At 46.1% G+C, this 20,472-nt stretch overlaps 2 protein-coding genes across 3 annotated transcripts in view; one reads left to right on the forward strand and one right to left on the reverse strand.

Annotated features, from left to right (window-relative positions):
* Positions 1-16,234, reverse strand: part of LOC105669740 (uncharacterized) — a 31,115-nt gene extending 14,881 nt beyond the window's left edge. Inside the window, exon 1 of the mRNA XM_012362842.2 lies at positions 13,111-16,234. Within this exon, the coding sequence (XP_012218265.2) occupies positions 13,111-13,219 (109 nt within the window). The 5' untranslated portion in view covers positions 13,220-16,234. The remainder of the gene's footprint in view (positions 1-13,110) is intronic.
* Positions 1-20,472, forward strand: part of LOC105669746 (protein split ends) — a 161,391-nt gene that overhangs the window by 111,006 nt on the left and 29,913 nt on the right. The gene's annotated exons all lie outside the window — the stretch shown is intronic.

Genomic DNA, 20,472 nt, shown 5'->3' on the forward strand with positions numbered 1-20,472 from the left:
AGCAGTCTCGAGCGTTTCATAAGCACTGATTTTTGTTGATGAAAGAAAGAAAAAAAAAAAACGCGGTACTAAAAATTTTATACGAAAGAACGACAGGCCGTGGAGAATGGAGACAAAACGTTCGTAATGAGCTGCTATATCTCCCGCATAATGATCGCTGAAGATTTCATAATGAAACGACTGTCGTAAACGGAATTACGATTCACTAGCGCCGTCTCCGATGTATGCGATATCGTTGGTGCCGTTGACAAATGGTACGGCGATGAATCGCGATAATCTACGAATTAACTTCTCGCTACCAGTCGCCGGACGTGTCCGGGGATTCGAAACGAGATGATGACGCGACGAAACACGAACAGGAAGAGGTGTAGAATGGCCGAAAGACCGGCGACAAGGAAAAGACATTCTGTGTGCGCGCGGCTAGCAAATCCATTGTGCAAGTCGCTGTTACGAGGAGAAAGCGCATGTATGTCACCTGGAGAATTTAACGGCATCGCTCCGTTAACCAGAGCTGACCGATCGATTGATAATGATTCGACGGAAAGATTGAATTAATGATGACGGTGCATCACGGAAAAATTTGAGATATCGAAGATGGGGAAAAAACGGAGCGAAAAACGGAGTCGGGGAAACTTCTAACGGTCGAGAGATCATTTATCCTCATGCGACGATGATCGACGAGCACGATGCACAAAGGAGCTTCCAGGATCCCCTAAACGGCGCGACAAAAGACGCGGTGTCGGGGACAATGGCTCTGTTTATCCTGCAAATTATCACAATCCATTGCTTGGAATCCCGGAATGATTTTGTGTTATACTGTACGAAACGCTCGAGTCGCGAATATTTGTTCGATCAACGAATTTTACCTTCTTTTGCAAATATATTGACGACATTCGTTTTTAGACCAATAAATAAAATTGATATTTTTTCGTAGTTTTAATAAACTGGTATTATTTTGCACGCGGATTTTACAACTAAATATTTCTATTTTGTCTATTATAATAATATTAAAACTTAAAATTAATATATTATTAAAAATTAATTTAAAAAATCCAAAATTTGCGAGTTTTAATATAACGATATTTCCTTTTCGCTTTTGCAGTTTTTTTTCGCAAGTCGATAAAAGAATTGGCATTGCTTCTTTCTTTTTTTTTTTCTTTTAAGACGAACAATCGTTATTCCCCGCTCATGTTAACGCGGGAAGAAGTTCTCTCGTGCTAGCGGAATTCACAGAGCACTTAAGTTCGAGTTCGAACCGGTAGGACTTTTCTTTCGCCGATCGATCGTGCGACCGTGTCGATTTGCCTTTTTCTTTGCACGTACAAAACGAATGCATTATGCTTGGCGAAACAATACCAGCGAGGCTCCTGCCGGGCTCTCACGTGCGGCAGGACATCGGAGGACAGCTGGCTGCAGTCTGAGAGGCCTTCTACGACAAGTGCTGTGATCGGTAGCCAATTGTTCTCGCAGCGATCAATACGGGCTCGTATTGGAGACGTCGAGTTCAGTTCAGTGGCGCGAAAATGTCACTCGCTGATTATAATAGCTTCTGCATTACATTTACATTATGAAAGTCACAAACAGTGTATTAAAATTAACATTTTAAAAGAGATAATAATTTTTATTATACGCACAGCTCTTTCGCTCTCGTCTCTGATGGAAAGTTTCAGCGGAAACAAGGCTAAATTGTAGAGTGTCATGCATGCGGGCGAAATCCGACACTTTTCGAAGAACTCGTTAAGTTTTCCTTTTGCGAGGCTCACGTTCCCACTCTTCGCGTCTCGAAAACCGAACGACTATTTGTGACCAGTTGCTTCTGACCTTTATTTTATTTTTAGCGCGTAAACGTTATTCACGCGATAATCACGTTTCGATTTGCAATAGCTGTTTAGTTCAGCGAGGCATACGAACTTGTGCGTTCAAATGTGTTATGAAAACTCGGGGTCGCTTATGCAACGAGACGCGGTTAATTGAGGAAGCTGCGCCTCATTGTTTCCTCGCTCGCATAGTCCGCTCGTGCCGAAGTAAACGAACAAGCAATGATCGCCTCCAATCTTTATAATAAATGATTACATATTAGTCGAGCAATTATTCAATTAATGTAGATTAGTGCGTCGCGAGATCACGGACGAATCGTTGCCAGTGGGATCTGCCGAGAATATCATCACATCTGACTTGTCGACGGCGAAATTATCCCCTGCACGCACGATTACGTCGCCGCCGATAATTCGCCGGGCTTATCGTCGCCGGGGGGGGGGGGGGAAGAGGGGGAGAGCGACGCGCGCGATATACATACGTTACAGCGGTGAAGAAGCCCCCGTTTGTCGAGCCTTTCGACACGGTCATTTTCCGACCGGTAAATTTCCATACAAAGTACGCGAGCCATTACCGCGCGCTTCTTCCCAGCGCGCTCGCGAGGGGCGCAAAATCAACTGACTTTCTGCCCGTATCTCGCTAACCCTTTTGTCGCATAAATTAGGCGCCTGCGACGATGTTTTCCCCAACAATTCACCGTAGAAGGAAAACGTACCTTCTCCTTTTTTTTCTCTCCGATACGAAAGAAGCGTCGCTTTATTGCGGCAATGTTTTACGGTTTATCGTTCCTCTAATTCGAAACACCTTTTTTTCTTTTTTCGTTATCCCGCGTCCGTCGCAGGACGAAACCCGCTTTCCCATGGCGAGGGTAGGAAAAGCCCGGGAGGCGCCTATCCGGAGAAATCAATTTTCCGCAACACGAAGAACAGGCAGCCACCAACTGGTCACGGCCGCTGCCTCCTCTCGAGCGGAGACCCTCTCTGCCGACCCTCGGGGCGTCTCATCCGAGGACTCCGGGCGCGCGGGCCCCCGAAAAAAGACGGATCCTCCTCGTGGTGTCGAGGTGTCGCGCGTGAGAAAGGGGTGCGAAAGCTCGTCTTGTCTCTGTAGTTGCTACTGCCGCTGCCGCTGCTGCACGCTATGGTGCCTTCGAGGCCCTTTTGTCAGTGATTATGGTTTTCTGTCGCCTGCTCCTTCTCTGCATCCGTGCAAGGAGGAAGGAAGGAAAGGAAGGCGCGCACACACGGCACGGCGCGGCAGGACGCGACGCGGACGCAGGCCTATAAAGGTAGAAACCTGATTCCGTTTTTCCATCCCCTCCTCTTTCTCTCTCTCTCTCTCTCTCTCTCTCTCTCTCTCTCTCTCTCTCTCTCTCTCTCTTTCTTTGCGGATTCTTACGACGCTGTGCGTTTCTCCCTCTCGTGCATTCGTTCGCCCGTCTCCCGTCCCCCGACTCCGATGTCGCCGTTTTTCTGTCTGTCCTCTCTCGGCCGCGTGACAACGACCCGGAGCTAAGTAAACATCATCGTCGGACTCTAATGGAAATCGAATCGAGCCGCGCGATGCGGCGCGACGCGACGCAAGCTTTCGCAGCGCGCTAAACGGCGCCGTCGTGGAAGACCGGTTTCGCATTTAGTCTGTGAACCCCTTTCTTTTCTTTTAGAAATTACTCGACCAAAATGTCCTCTCTCTCTCTCTCTCTCTCTCTCTCTCTCTCTCTCTCTCTCTTTCTCTTGGCCAGTCTCTTATTGGCTCCACTGCGAGACATTAAAAAGCTCGCGGACCGGAAAGGGGTGCGTGCTTGTTTGCTTTCACGTGAAAGCCAAACCTCCGCTTTGTGCCGAATTCCTTTCATCGCCGACGGCAAACGAGGACAAATTGTTGACGCCATTGTGAGCATTTTGGTTTACCGCAGTGGTCTTGTAATCGCGTCGGATAGCCTTTCATACGAGATCTAATCAGTCGCGACGGACGGAGATACCACGAGGCGGAGTGGACTCGGCGCGAGAAGCTCGCGTTTGCTCATTTGATCGCATTCTGGAGTGGAGGAAGGTGGAGGAAGGAAAAAAGCAATTTTTCCTCCTTTGCCCGAAGGATTCCTCGCCGTTCGACAAAGGAAGGCCCCTTAACCCGATTGCTTGACGACTCAATCCCGGCATGACCCCACAAAGCGAGAGCAGATCGAGATAACATTGTCGCGCGATTTTTCGTGACGACCATTGTGACGCACAGCTGGCCGTGGGGTTGCACCGCCATTACGGCGATTTTGTCCCTTGATTCCAGATGGACCGACCCTCCAAGGAGATACACAGACGGCTTCGTAACTCTTTCCTTTGGAAATTAATTGTTGCACCGGTCCCGCCGCGCCCCGGAGTGGGGGAAGGGGCCATTCGGACCCCCGAGGTGCTTCTTATCGCGCTGCGAGTCCTCCGGAGAGCCGATCTCCTCGATGGACGGGGAGGAGGGGCGAGTTTTCGCGCGTGATCGATGCGTATTTTCTGCGAGAACACATTTTCCCCGTGCGACTCTCGTCTCAAGTCGTCTCTCCTGCGACTCTTTCTCTCCTTTTGGTTTTCTCTCGCCGGAGGGTATAACGTAGGGTGTAATACGATATGCGGATTACGTCGCGCCTCGACGGCACCTAATTGAACCCCGGAGGTACCGGATGTTGTACATGTTGTGACCGTTAGTCGACCAATTCCTGAGCGACTTCATTCATCTGTTTCTTTTTTTGCTCGCAATGAGCAGTCTTGGCGTAACGGAACACAATAGGCGTTGTGAAATAATTTCATACCACTTCATTCACTTGCATTTATTTCGCAGGAATAATTAAGTTTCATTATATTACATAAATATCGAAGCGGGATGTAAAAATATAACATTAGATAATCTGCACGCGTATTTTTATAACGCTGGAATAATTTTCACTCGGAACGTAACAGCCTTTACACAACTATTGCGTTGTTAGCGCTGTCGGGCGATAACGATCGATAGCCTTGCAAGAATGTTTACACATCGAAGGGTGTAAAAATATCGCGAGAGCGGGGCAAAGGAAAAATAGACAATTCACCGTGGGCGTGCGAGATTTCCCTTTCGTTCTCCACGGCGGAGTTTTATTCAAAGGCTCGCGTTCCGTTGCGATGGCAAAGGGTTGACACGTCGTCGAATCCTCTCTAAGCACCTTTTCTCGCACGGGGGTCGAAACGCTCTGGTAACAGCTGGCGCGACGTAACGTCGCGTGACTATCACCATTGTAGGGGCGTCGCATACGTTATTTGGATTATGAAACGACGGGGGTTGCTGACCTCGGCTGTACGCGCGGTCGGCGCGTTTACACCGGGTAAAAGAATATTTTCCTGTGAAACCGTCACTTCAATGGTAAATAAATACGGTGACGCTGCCCTGCAGGCTGTGTGAGAGCAGCACGCGTGACACGAGCATAAGTGCCAACACACACGCGCACCGTGCAGGACATTTTTCCAGGACGCACAGGCCGGGAAGACCAGTTTCTGCGGGCGATTCTGGTTCTCTCGAGAGGATAGGCCAAGGTGTACGCAACTTCCGACGACGGCAACCATTTATTTTGACAGTGAGGATAGGGAACGAGAGCGTGATCTAGCTCGTTGACGCGTCTGTAAGCGTAAATAACGCGAAAGAAAGCGGAGAAGTGAAAGAGACTTCGAGAGGTGTAAAAGAGGAGAGTTGAGAATAAACACACTACGGCATGATTTTGCTTTATACGAATATCTTATTTATTGCGAATGTTTTATAGAAGATCGTATTTACTTGGAGTGTTGCGTTGTTGCTTCTCGCGCGACACCTCCCGAGCAGTATCGGATTAAACGACACATTATATTCCGGTAACGAGAATTAATGGATTCAAATGCAATCGGATAGTTCTGGGTCAGCGCGATGTACGTAATAATGAATCAAGAAAGCTACGCAATAATCGAGATAACGTTAACACGCCCGGGATTTAATAACCGGCGGAGCGCGCAATGGAATCTAGATCGAAAGTCGATTTTCTCGAAAATTACATGCATGTTATGAGAAAGGCGGCGAAATAAAACCGCTTGCATCGGTGATCGGAGCGCGCGATTAGAAGCTTATTTCGAAATATGATATGCTGCTTTAGAAACATTGAAAAGCGGTTCAACGGAAACGCTGCCCGCCGCGCGTCGCTAAAGCCAAGAAGCGTGAAGAGCGGGAAGAAACCTCGATGCAATCTCACGATTACAATTCGATGTAAGGCGCCTGACTCCATAATTACGCCGTTAATATTTTTTGGGGTTCAACCGAGTCCCTTTGTGCTTGTCCTTTATGCAGAAAACCTTTTAACGTTTCTTTCTCACGTCAAAAGAAATTCCATTTCATCTCAAAACGATTTGTTTCATTCTTCAAAGAGGGCAAAATTCAAACGGTTTTTTTTTTCTTAGAAACTTACGTTAAGGAATTCTTGCAAAATTGTAGAAATAAATGTTAGAATTATTAATCTTAGATAAATTGAGCCAAAATAAAAGTATGGGTGTATCTTTGTTATTGATCGTTGTGCATGTCGGAGGAACTAGACGAGAGGAAGAGCGAAATGCGTGTACAGAGACTGAACATGTGTGCAGCTGCATGCGTGCGGGCAGTCGTGACCGCTCCACTTATCTCTCAACGCAGTGGAATATCTGACTAGGTAACCCACAAAAAATGCAGCGATGGATTCTAGTACAGACTTGCTGACAGAACGAGCACGCGAGAGGGTTTGTAAGAAGCTCGATTGACATTGATAAAAGCAGGCGCCCTTGCGTGCTTTTAATACACTCACGCGTTACGTCGTGTTATTCGAGGAGGAATTGCATTTATTACTTGCGAAATAACTTTCTACCGCTTTGTAAAATAAATTAGTAAATGCGTGCATCTTCTTATACGATCTGTGATTTGAGAAAAACCTTTTCCGACATCTTTGACATAATTTGTTGAATCATCTTCCATTAATCTGTAAAAATATGCTACACTTTTATTTCAATACAGCTATTCTAGCGATTCTTCGAACAAGCTAGTACGATAGTTCCCGCTACCTTTTTCGTGTTCCACCGAAATTAGAGAGTATTGATCAAACGGCAGATAAAGCGCGTTGCACGCCCGTCTTGGCGAAATTCTAAAAATGCGCATTCGCCGTCGATGAGGTGAGAGTCCCGCAGGAGAAAGGAGAGAGGTGATACGGCTACCGGCGAGGCTTAAGCGATGCGGCGCCCGCAGGGAACACTGGGTCACAGCAAACGGTGCAACGCCCTGACCTGTCTCCGTCCTCGTCCGATTCGCACGACGTCTCCTCTCGCTCGTGAGTCTCGTGTATCATCGATTCACTCGCTCGCCGTCGTTCTCGCGACCGCGAGAATCGACTAAAGCCGTCTCTCTTTCTCCCTCGCCGCCAGCGACGACTGCACCTCTCGCGTCAGAGCAACATCGACTTCCGCCGCACGAACACCCAGCTACCGCCGTCGCTGCTCTTTCATCAGCGAGCCTTAATGTTCCGTTCTCTCTCCTTCTCTCTCGCTCACTCTTTCTCTCGCATCACGGGTGACATTATTTCCTCCCTTTTCTTCCCGGCGGTCATTTTCCCGAACGTGCTCCGGTCAGCTGCCTCTCTCTTTTGACTCCTGAGCAGGTAATGCATCTCCCACGGAGAGAAGCAGATGTGAAAATTCCAAAGTGAAAGTTTGCGTGATCGTGTCAAAAGCTGTCGTTCGCTTCATTTTTCACCGATGAAAAATCTCCGACAAAATAACACGAATTGTCCGATCGTGCTAGTCGAGTCAATTGAATGAAAATAATCACGGAATTATCTAACTCGTGATGTTCATCAGCGGCTCGTCGAACCGTTTCTGCCGTATACAAAGCATTCTCGAGCCCAGCCCGAGGTCTGGTGGATTTCTTTCATTGTTTTTTTAATTGGATACCCTCCAGAACCAGATGTTCTCGCGTCTCTTTCCCTCCCTCTCTCTCTCTCTCTCCCGCAAGCCTTCTCCGTCCCGCCAACACGAACTTTATATATCTAGTTTTTCTCTCTCTTTCATTCCCGCGTGTGTTTGTCACTGTCGGTCGACCGAGTAGAATGAAAGAACACGAGTCGCTCCTGTATCTGGCACACGGGGGCAGGGGAGGACCATTTCCTGTCCGACGCGGACATTATTCTCGTCAGCTGTTCGAGACGGAGATAAAAAGATTATTCCGACCCTTTTCTCGTAACCCGCGCCGATGAATTCGGACTCATCACGCGTTAAACGCTCCGTTTTATCTCCTTTATCGCCTTTGTAACTAGTTATTATCGAACCAACGCGTTGATAGTATGTTTCATCCATACAGTCGATCCAATATAAACGCCGCACAGCCCGTTCTGAAGTCGAACTCGCTCCGAGATACGCAGTCGTCGAGAGTTTAAAATCGGATAACTCCATATACAAATTTCGCGTCTGGTTTCTCTCATCGCTTAGCCGAACGAAATTTTCTCTCCGCGTCGCAGTTGACGACGCGACACTTTCTTCTATCGCGATACGGCGCAGCCCGAAGGCATCTAATTACACCCACTTGAGCGACCAGCATTCCCCGTCAGCCGGCGCTAATTAATTTGTGTGCGAGAACCCGACGATGGGACACGTGCGCCCAGAAAAAGCGCCTTTGGTGTCGTCGCACTCGACTCAAGAGGCATTGTCGAGATGACGTGAGACCCGGAGGTGGTCTTAGCGCCGAGTTGTTTAAGTAGTTGTTTAATCGCGCCGTTATCAATGTACACGGCGAAATTTGCGTTTTCTACGCATAAAAGATGAAAACAAACTCGTTCGAGTCGTGAGAAAATATGTACGATAGCGGCGATAAAGCGGATCCTGAATCGCGCCGAGAGACACGGTTCTGCAAAACATTTTCACAACCGCTTTTCCCCGGCAGGACTGGTTGCGCGAATCGGGGAACCAGAACCCGGTTCGAGGCGATACGGCATCCGTAGAAATCCAGCTTCAGATGCGATTTCGTCGAAGCGTGCGAGGTTGAGGATGACGCGGAGAAGGGCAGCGATTTGTAATGCGTCATCAAACATGTCGATAGCATTCGTCTTAAATGTCGATATCGGTGACACGATAAGGCGCGTCCGATAGCATTCATAGAAGATCGGGCGTATTAATATTTCAAAGACTAATTGGAGCAATCCAGAGTCACGCGAGATATATACATATATCTTTTTCGTTTTATTGTTACAAATAACCGAAAGCTGTTCCTTATATATGCGTCTTTAATTGCTGCGAAACAATCGGAGCTTCGTAACGAACGTCGTACAACTCCGGATGTGTTATCGCCCACGAACGTGATAAGAAGTATGGTGCAACTAGATACCGAGCGTACATTTGCGTCGTTTCGAGCGCGCGCAACTCACGACGAAGGCGCGCAGAAAACGTCGACGAGAGAAGCGAAATCGTCAACGGAACCGTCAACGTCGCTTTTGAGAGAAGCGATATCGCCAACAGGCGAAGTCCGATTGCGATTTACGAGCCGCGGCTCGTAAATGGCACGAGCCGATCGCGCGGATGCCGAATACACGTAGAAGACACACGGAGCGGGCATTTAGTGAAAGGCAGCGCGCGCGTCTTCCGTGGCCGAGATTCGAGCCTCGATCGCACGACGACGACGACGACGACGACGACGACGAGCGTAACCTAAGTCACGATTCCCCTCCTGGGTGTCGCGCGTCGATGCGGCCGCGTGGAACACCCGGTATACGCGAATTACTCTCCCGCGATTTATTATTCGCGCTCGTGCGAGGAGCCGTCCAGTCGCCGTTGTAATTTGTTTAGACTCGCGGCGCAGGCTCTCTCTTTCTTCCTGCCGATTTGTCGTGCACGCCGACAAAAATGATCCTCTTTCGCCTCCCTTGGCTCAATTGAGCCTTTTTAACCGCAGAGGCCCGCGCCTTTGCATCGGGACGCGAAGCGCAAGCTCAATTTCGTCCCCTGAATAGCGATACTTAGGGGATTACTCCGCGAGACGTGTAATGCCAGCCGGGGATTTCTCAGGAGGATTCTCGAGTATCAAAAGGATTCCTAGAGAATCGCAGAAACTCGACTACGGATGGGGTACGACTTTATCTACATGTGTATATCTTAATCCCCGGTCGCGGCGAGTTCCCCGTGAATGGCACTTGTGGACCGTGCTTAATTCGGCACTGTGACCCTAATTTAAGTCGTCCGGACGTCTGAGAGAGAGAGAGAGAGAAGGAGAGACGGTAGCGAAGAGAGATGTTTGTTGCGCAAAAAGGAACTGAGCTCGAATCAAACGCATATGTTTACAGATTCGTTTCTCTCGCGTTTATCTGCGAAACCGCCGAATCGAAAAGGAAAGAAACGCACCAACGGCGCGGAGCGGCCACCACGTAACACCTTGAAATCCAGTTTCCCGCATTGCATACGCTGAAGAACGAGAAATGTGAAACGCGCCGCGTCGCCGCTCGGGTCGACAGCCGTGCGTGCGTCTTGTGGATTTTTTTTAGACAGCCCCATTGGCTATTTGCACGGCAGCGGTGCCCCTTCGTGCCACAAAGAATTCCTTTATGTCTCCGAGACTCGACTCTTATTTCGCGAAAATCGCAAGCCCAATTGAGAGGGAGAAAGAGGGACGAAGACATCATTAACTCCCTGCTCTTTCTTTTTTTTTTTTTTTTTTTTTTGACAATAAATCTTTCCTGAATTATCAAAATGTCTTCCACTGAAAGTAATTAAAGCCTGCGCAGCCTTCTGTTAGTACAATATTTCTCAGGCTGTTTCGTGCCGGGGGATAATTAACGAGCGAACGTGTTGCAGTCGAAATTTAATATAAAGCCTCTATCAAGGCAATACGGCGTGATTTCGCAATTACGGGATCGGCGTACGCCGATGTCGTAATCGTTTGTCGAATGTGCAGTGAAATGGAAAATCCGGCGAGTTTAATAAGGCTCTCGTTAGAAAAGAAAGAGTCGTTCTCGCCGATAATGCGGGGAGGAAACCGATGGTAGACGCAAGGATTCGATACGCAGCCGTGAAAACCGGCACGCGAACGCCGCGGCGATAGGCTCGCCCGCTTTCTTTTTACTGTTTCTTGACCCGCCGTAAACGCAGGAATTTAGATATCGCGTTTCGCGTTAAGTAAAAACCAATCGGCCGTGTAATTCCGCATTCTGCAATTATTCGCGAGGAAAAAGAATCGCAATACGTTTTGCTTATTTTCGCAGAACGTTCGACAGTTGTTGAAATACGACGTTTGTTTTAGATGGATTCGCGTGATGAGATAAGCTTATCGAAACTCGTGCCTGCTCGGCACTCGTAACTCGTCCAACTTCTCCCGTTTTCGTGGTCGAGGCGCGCTGCACAATCATCTATTTTTGCGACACTTCCGCGCGAAACGTCACCGTCAGTTTTGGCGCCGCGTAACGCGCCGCTACCGCGAAAGTCCTTACATGGTCTTACAGTCATCGTGCCACTTGTGTTACATTACCGAAACCAATGATTATTCAACGACGAAAAATTATGGCTCGATTTGTCATTTTCGAGTTCCTCAAATTTCATGAATATTTCGGAGCATCTCGTGAATTTCAGGTATCCAGAAACACGTTTTCCGCCCGCTAGAGAGTCCGTTTTCACGCTCGCCGCAGAGTGGATGGATGGCCACGTAAAAGTATCCCGTTACCACGGTAGCCCAGATACCGGATTACGAAGCACGAATTGTCAATCGCGCACGGACGAGACGGGCTTCTAAAAGACCTTTCGGAGATTGTGGCGAGACGTCTAGACGGACTTTATCGGTCGACATTTGTTCGAAATTTACGAATCAATAAATTTCCTTTAGGAATTCCAAGTGCTGAAACGTGACTCTTACTTTAGAACATTAAAACTTTAATAGAAAAAGGTGTAAGAGCAAATAATTCGACAGAAGTTCTATATTTCGGAAGTTGCGTAGTTGAAAACAATTTGAAAATTTTTTAAACAAACAAACCGCGCCTGTGATTGGAATTTGAAGATGTGTGCAGTATGAAAGATATCTAGACGTATTTAATTAATTTAATTTTTGCAGCAAACTGCTCATTTGTTCGTATCAAATTAGCACACACCGTTATCGTGGCACGCCGCCGTCCCATTAACATAATTGTTAATGGAGCCACAAGGCGTCGGCTCGACTGATCGGCATAATAGAGTAAACAAGCTGGCGCTACGGAGCCACTTAATCTCCAATTGCCGCGTTTGCCGAGTTACATCGCGAGGATTCTCACGTGATCCGAGCAGCGATGATAAATCGGTCAATATTTTCAGACGTGTTTTTCAGGCGCGAGCGCGAAATTGATTCGCGTTTAAGCGTTTGAGCCACGGGGCTTCGATAAGCCACTGAATCAATGAAGGGGGCGGTGGGTGCATTCCCTCACAGGAGCAAGAGATATCCGGCGGGATCGATAGCGGAGTCGAACCGGAGAGCGAGAGCCAGCCCGGATTTCAGGCAACGCTCGTTAGAGTCTCGATAAGTCGGTTGTTATTGTAACAACACGCTTGAATGAATCATAATATCGATAATAGCGTAACGCCGGCGCGCCAAGTACGGAGACCCGGAGAGGTGAATGGCGCGACGTTTACGTTTCTCGACCGCCTGTTTACAGGATGTAACCCGCGAGCCTGTCACAATGAAAATAACTTCTTCTTTCGGTCCGGTATGCTTCTGTATCTCGTCCCTCGAGGGGGAAGCCCCGAAGGGATCGCGATCGTTTGCTTTACGTTCCAAGCGGACAGAGCTGCGTGCTTTCGATTTTGGCAATGAAGGCTCGTCGACGGGCCTTCCTTTCAATGGAAGTGAATTGTGTCGATTATCGAGTCGGAAATTATTTGACAACGCAGAGTTCCGTTGAGTATATTATTATTATATAACTGACATAGTTTACGTTGTAATTACTAAACAAAATGCTCCAAATTGTTGCGAAAATTTGTGCCCGCGGAGAGTTCTATTTTTCGCTCAATTACTATAGTAATTAACCTATTTGATACGCTATCGGCGTCGTATAATGGTCAGCCGCCACTATTGTGAGCGATAATCTTCTTTTAATTTAACGCCTGTAGCTTTCTGTCTTCAATATTATTTTTTTCTTTTTAATGACATTGTTGAGATCGCTTGCTATTGGAGCTCTTGGTCCAACATTTTATTAAGAATTAATTTTGTTTTCAGAGACTTTTGCAGTTTTTCGTAAATATCCATACGATATCTAATAACAAAGAAAAACACGCGCGCGCTCAGGAAGAAACTCACCTTTAATTTTGGTCTCCTGCGGATCCAAGGGCGGCAATCGTGGGTGCGTCTGCTGTCCCGGTTTCTTCAGCAGGACACCCACGACTTGCGGCGGTGGCATCATCATCATGATTTCGCTCTTCCTCTCACTCTCGGAGAGTCAATTCGCGTCGCTCGTCATATCGATGTCGCTCTCGCGCGTATCCGGTCGAACGAGAGCTCTTCCGCTCGTTTTCCTTTCTCGTTTTCCGGTTCTCCTGCAATCGCGGAACCAACACTAGACTTTGCTGCTAGCTTCGCCGTTCCGACTCCGGAACGAAAGCCGAAACTCGCGCGGAATCTTGTTGAAGAAGCCAGCTGCCGACAATCGTCGTCGTTTTATTGGCCGACAAGCTTGGCGCGTCGTCGCAAGAGAGATGAAGAAGGCGCCGGCCGGGACCTCCTTTCCACTGACGATGCTCCTTCTGCGTGCCGCTTCGTTATCGTCCGCTCGTTCGCACTCGGCCGTCCTCCTTGTCGGACGTCGCCTGGTATTTTTTTTAATTTAATGATCGGCGCGCGAACGTGACCTCGCGCGTTCTCGTCGCGCCGAGGACGCGAGCTCCGATTCGCGAGCTATTATCGCCGGGAGCAACACTCGTCGCGCGATGTTTGCGAGCCATTCGCAGACAATTTTACCAACGAGTTCATCAACGAGTTCACCGACGGATGCCAATCGACCGCTCGGTCGAAGACTCGGGCTCATTGACGATCAGCAATAATTTCCGGGCACTCAGTCGGATCAACGACTTGGTTGCTCCGATTTGTCATCATTTCGCAAACGTTTGTCTTGCGTTACTTGGCTTTCTTCGGCGGCAAAAGAAGAAGAGCGACGAGTGGAGAGAAACGCGTCTGCCAATCACGATCGGAATTAATCGTATCACCTGTTACTGCTCTCGAGATACGTCGATTTGTCTCATTCCAATGGTGTGCGCGTTCTCGAAGGCGCACGATTAATGCCGATTAAATGCGTCCACAAGTTTATCACGACGCGTAGATAAGTAATATCAGTGGCAATAATACGCCGCAATACGTTTCACCATCGCCACTTTCGAATACCGTGTCACTCTCCGAATTTCTGGAACGCGTCGGCTGATTACTACAAAATCAACGGCAGGAAAAGCGAGCCGGTGAACGAACTATTTTTTTTCATTTGGCAAATGTTATTTCCACTCCGTGGAAATTTAATCCTTCAAAAAAAAAAAATCGAATTTTGCTCGCAAATTATCACAAACAATTGTCGCAAACAAACTTTCACGAGACTCGACACGCCTCTGACAGTCGATGCACCGGTATTCAACGGAGACAACCTCTCTCGCGCGTGGAGCGTTATCACTGTTCTACGTAGAGGTGTGATCGATTCCTCGTCAACCCGGTGATAGGATCCTGCACGCACATCGACACGAACTTGAGGAACGAACGACGGAGCGCCGGCAACGTGACAGCTTGGCGCGCGCGCGGCGAACAACTGATCGTGGAGCGAACACGACCAACCAGAGAACGCATCGCGTATCCTACCCGCTCGCCTCGTCCCCACTGTTCGCCATCTGCGTCGGCTTTCTTTTTCTCTATGCACGAGAGAAGGAGAGACAGAAAGAGAGAGACACACACAACCCTCGTGGACCTTTAATCGTGTTTACGCATGCGACCCTCACGGCAACACTAATTTTTGTCTAGTTTTTTACGGTGTTATAATGATAAATGCCGTTCCCTCGCGTGGATCAATACTACTCCATCCAATTTTATAAATTAGAGATCGTAACAAATTTTAGGACAAAGGGATTTAAAAATAAATTTGTATTTAAATAAATGCACGGGATTTAAATCTGTAATTGCGGAGAGAACTTTTAGTTTTAGTATTTTATGGTTTTGGAATATTTTATGATTTTAGTTTTGTTATTCTAAAATAAAGCTGCGGACGCAAATATCTGTACGCTTTTTTTTTGTCGCGGTTCTCTTTTTACAGAAATTATTTTCTCAACTGATAATTTTTATAACTGAGTTATTTATTGCATTTAGATAAAGTTTAATCTGCGTCTATAACGCTAACGACACAGTTGAGTCATGAAATTAGCCTTCCTATTTCTTGTCTTTAATGTTACATTTTTAAATATGGCATCATCAGTGGAGAGTTAAATAAAGTTATGATCATTTTGTTGCAGATAATTGATTGAAAAAAAGCACAGCTTGTCTAAGTGACATTTTAGTTTTACGGTATAGCTTGTTAATGGCTCTTTTCCGTTTCATTTATCATAACGTGTGCGATATGCTGCGTAAGCGCCCGCGGGCTTTTCCGCCGACGTAAAGGATACGGAAGGCGATTTTTTTCATTCTTTTCCTATCAGAACACGGGAACTCGATATCGGTCTATGACGCGCGAAGGTTTCAAGACCGCCGATCTATGACGATAGAGCGCAAATTAAAAACGCGGTGACACACTTTCACCATCAACTGCCGCTACTACTAACTCACAATGTAATGATCGCCATTCAGCTTCGGTCGAAGTGATAGAGAGAAAGAGAGAGAGAGAGAGAGAGTACACACAATGTGCAAAAAATCTCGCGTAATTATCGCGAATAAAATGGCGCGTATCTCGCGGGAGGAAGCATATTTTGACCCGAGACAAAAATATCGCCGTCGAGCGCGGCTAAAAAGCTAGCAGTTCGGCCAATCGCGGCGCGACTCGCGTGACTCAGCTCGCTTTCCTGCCCGTTCGAGCGGTGCTCTTAATTTTTTCTTCCTCGAAAATTTATTTGATTAACAGCTCACACCGCGCGGTGCGAGCGAATGGCGCGGCTACGAAATCGTAATGCACACCGACGAGAGCGCGCGTCGCTGTAACAAAAGCGCCCTATAAAGTGGCCGTATATTGCCGTCGACCGCATTATACGCCGGGGAATGTCGCCCCTCACATTGTACCCACCGGGGTACGAACGTCATAAAATTTCGAAAAGTATCGCGGAGATCGTGCGATTGGCGCGCGCGCAATAACGGCGACGACGTATTAGTGAGTTTTGCGTATTGTGATGGGGTCCGGAACTCGGAGCCCGGGGTCCGAAGGTTGAGGAAGAGAGGAATTTGATCTCGGCTTTTTTTACAAGAGGGACACCATGCACGGGAGATGAAAAATAGGGCGGAACGATGCGGAATCGTGGGACCGCTCGAATCGAGCGGTCTTAAAGCTGATTCCTCCGGACTGCGTCTTTTCGAAACCGTATTTCCGTATCGCGTTAGTGGATTTAGAAAATTCGATAAGAGATATAAATATTAGAATCAAGTGTAAAAGCCCGTAAAGGAGCTACTTTTCTACCTTGACTTGCAAAATTTATTTCACTTCGCGAAATATTTCCAAAAATAAAAAGCACGAGGACTTTGTATTCTTAAAAGCTAAAAAGTATTCTTTGTGCGTGATTTTCCAAATTAACCACAAGGAGACGGTTTATCGATCGCTGAGTTATTTGTAAATCAAACCGTTGACACGAGGGACAAATTGTGTGGTCGATCGCGTCAGAACGAGCTATAATTGAACGACGCGCCGATCCATATCGGGGCAGAATCTATTGACGTTCGCGCAACGCGATGTAAATATTTCCAAGTCAATAGTCGACGTAGATATTTTAGCGCTTGCGGTTCATAGTTCAATATTCCGCTGGCGTGTGTTGCGGACAATAATGCATGGGATTTTAGCCGTCACCGTTGTGCGCGAACGAGAGCGAATAATAAAGTTTTACGAAAATATTTTTATCTCCTTCGTTGTACGCGTTGCAGCCGTCGCGCGGAAAAATGCGGTCGTCTCGAGCGTCACCCCGCCATCAAAGGAAGAAGACGGCGAAGCGAAACGAGGAACTCCAAAAATATCCGATTCCTGGTTACCGACACGTACGTCGGTCCGCTGGTCCGATTCGCTAAAAGCAAAAAACAGAAAGAGACAGATTTTTCGTCCTGAAATAAAATTTGCTCGCAGCTGCATGCGAATAACTCCGGCCGCTGCGAAATATCGCAGGAACGATACGTTTCAATAGGCCGAGAAGTTTAGCGACTGGTCGCGATTAATGTCTGCGGGCTTCCTCCTAAAAATCCGAATTTAAAATCTCGAGGAGTTGAAAAAGTTACGAGCCGCGTGAAATCGTCTATAAAATTGCGGCGTGAACTGCAGTGGCTTGAAATAAGGTGCTGATTATTTCGGTGCTTGGCGGAGAGAGAAGAAGAGGGGGAGAAAGAAGGAGAGAGAAAGAACGCTCCAGAGGTCCATTAATTTCCCTCATCTAGTGCTATTTTGTAATCTGCCGATGCTAGCACGAAAACTCACGGGAATGAAACTTGAGTCATGAATGTGTGCGCGCGAACGCGATGTTAGTCACGGTGTCACTTAATTAAAATTGCTCGTTGAGCGTCAGCCGTCGCGAATCGAAAAGCTATGCCTCGTGCGAGACGTAAAGAACTAAATTAATTTCCGGCCGCGCTCTGCGCTGCCTTTTATGCAGGGAGCTGCGGTTTGTCGTGTTAAGTTCTTTGCCGCGCAGAATTAATATTTTTTTCAATAATTGTCTTTTAATTGTCACAATCCTTTCCTACTTCTGCTGATGTTTCGTGTCAACTTATATAAAAAAACTCCCTGACTCATTCGTCGAGGCTTGATACCAATTAAATTCAGACAAAAGTAGTTTAGAGCACAGCCCGCGCGCGGGCATGCGATACATTACGCATAACTTCTACTTTCACTTTTAAGAAAACATATGTATACTTGTTACGGCACATGAATTTTACGAGTCTATTATAACACGTCGATCGATTAACTCGAAATCGCCTCGAACACAAATCGCGAAACAATTGACTTCGCTTTTGTCACTGCAATATTTCAAGAATATTGATAAGATTGGTTTGATCAATTGTTTTTCTGACGATCTCTCTGTTATCTCTAATCTGCATTATCAATCTTTTGCAATCGACTGAACAATGAGAAGTGCGACGCAATTATTATAACAATTTGCGCATTTTATGGCGCGAGAGCGAAATTTCTATCGCGAAAATTGCAATTCATAAACGTCCTATCGTCTCGCCGCGTCTGTGCGCTCTTCTTACAGTACGATCCAATTTTAGACGAATGCTGATACGTGTCGTCTGTGCACTCTTTAAGCGGCTGTTACGACCATTCTATGAGTGCAGCGGGCACGAAGAATTTATTTCGCGTTTCTTTTCATTATGATTGTTATGCGCATAATTTGCAACGTAACATGAGTTGTGGTTCAAAAAATTACGTAAGTAAAAATTGTAATTTCCCATGATGGCAATAAATGGAAATGTTATGAGGATGACGCATCAGGCTTTTATAAGGTATCGTTGTTGGAAAACTATCCATTGAGTATGGCGCAAGGATAAATAAAATTACGGAGTAAAGCATACTTTTACTGCATTTATCGAACATTAGCTGCGACTACTTTTTTATAGCCGCGTTCTTAGAAGCAGATATCGTTCATAAATTTCACGAGTCGCATTACGTTATCGCAGAACTTTGTAACATCCTGCAGGATAAGGTATCGGCTGTGCTAAAAGCGCAGAGGGGAAGTTTTATTGATAAGAAGCGGCAACAAGGATAATTCTTGGTATTTTCATTTACGATTGTTGCCGAAATTTAAATCTTAAATAAACAGACAGATAATTGAAAATTAGATAATGCGTTGAACACATAATTAATAGTTTATATTTTATCCAAAGTACCTATTTTTTAAACAAATTTTTATTTCATGCTATAAAATTTTACGATTTGAAACTAATGACAATTGATGTTATTTTAAGAAAAAATCTTAGCCATAAAGGCAGTGATATTGTATTTAATCAAACGTAAGATCTTGATTCACGTAATTAACTCTCTCAACGTTTTATGAGAGCCATAAATGCTTTAAGCGAATCATTTGGTTAATTATTGGTTAACAAAGAAACTATTACGTTACAACGTGCGTCGAAAGAGAAAAAGCAATTTACGATGCGTTAGAAATATTGGTGCATAATTAATGCGCTACCAGAGACTGGTTAGAAAGTAAACGTTTTGAAAGCTCGTTTCGGCGCGGCCGCGCTACAAAATTATAGATCGTCCGAGTTGCGCACGCGAGACCATACATCAGCTGTCAGGAGAAGATTTCGTGACATTTGTCGTTAGATGAGGCTGCTGATATAAACCCAATAGCGCCGTTGAACTCTGACACTCCGTAATGCACGACTAACGAAGCGTTAATCAGCGGGCCACAAATCTTCGTTTAGTTTATGCGGAAAAAGATTCGACGGAGCCGAGGCGCAATTTCTCTCCCGGCCGGATGATGAACCCACGCGTGCCCGGGCCATTTCACCGCGTGAATTACTTTTCAGATGCACGCGAATGTTCGCGAGATAACGCGAGAAAAGTCAGTCACTCCGATCTTGATCTCGGGTTTTACGTTCATTTATTTCGACGAGATAAATGGTTTAGACTCTTTTATCGCGATGTACCACTTTTCATCTACGCACAGACGGGCCTTTAGTTTCGTCAAGGATCATTCGGCTAATTTGCGCGCACAGCAATTGTCATCATTCATCGAGTTACCAAGATACGCTTTTGCCAGTCTGTAAAGAACGTTTTCCATCACGATAGCCTAAGACGCAATTGTTCACGTTGCGTCTTGTCGTAGATGACTACGCAACATAAATCGATAAGGAATCAGGTTTTGCGTAAAAAAGAAAGTTGAAATTAATATTGAAACAGATCGTGATTATAGATGTGCGTCGCACTAACTAATGATACCAGCAGATCGCTGTACCGATGGTTCAGCTATCGTAGCTCTGGTTTTATCATTGGAGCATCGAGGTACTATTATTCATATTCTTCCATGCGTGACTATGAAAGGGGCCTCGGGGGCTTGGAGATGTTGATTACTTCATAAACACTATTTCGACCACGATATAAAAAAAAATGTATAAATTGTTTGTTTATAATACAATATTAATTTTACAATTTATTATTCCAAGTGTTTTAAAAATACGTATACAGCGCAGTAATATTATATATTTTTGTAAAATTTTTTTGTAACAGTTACCATCATGAACAATAATTTTTAAATGCAATTTTACAAAAACGTATTATTCTGTATACGCATTTTCAAAATGTTTGATTAATGATGAATTGTCAAATTATTATTGAAATGTGATTTAACCGTCTAAATGTCAGTCGAGCGAAGTTCTGCAAGACCATCGGTCTCACATTGAAATGTTCTTGGTAAGAGAACTATGAGTTCAACAAAGTTAGCTTCTCTCACAACGATGGCGGTACTGTTCAATCGGAAGAAAATGTACAATACAGCCAAACAGAGTTTG

The sequence above is a fragment of the Linepithema humile genome, chromosome 3 (genome assembly GCF_040581485.1).
Source record: "Linepithema humile isolate Giens D197 chromosome 3, Lhum_UNIL_v1.0, whole genome shotgun sequence".
In the NCBI taxonomy this organism is placed as follows: Eukaryota; Metazoa; Arthropoda; class Insecta; order Hymenoptera; family Formicidae; genus Linepithema; species Linepithema humile.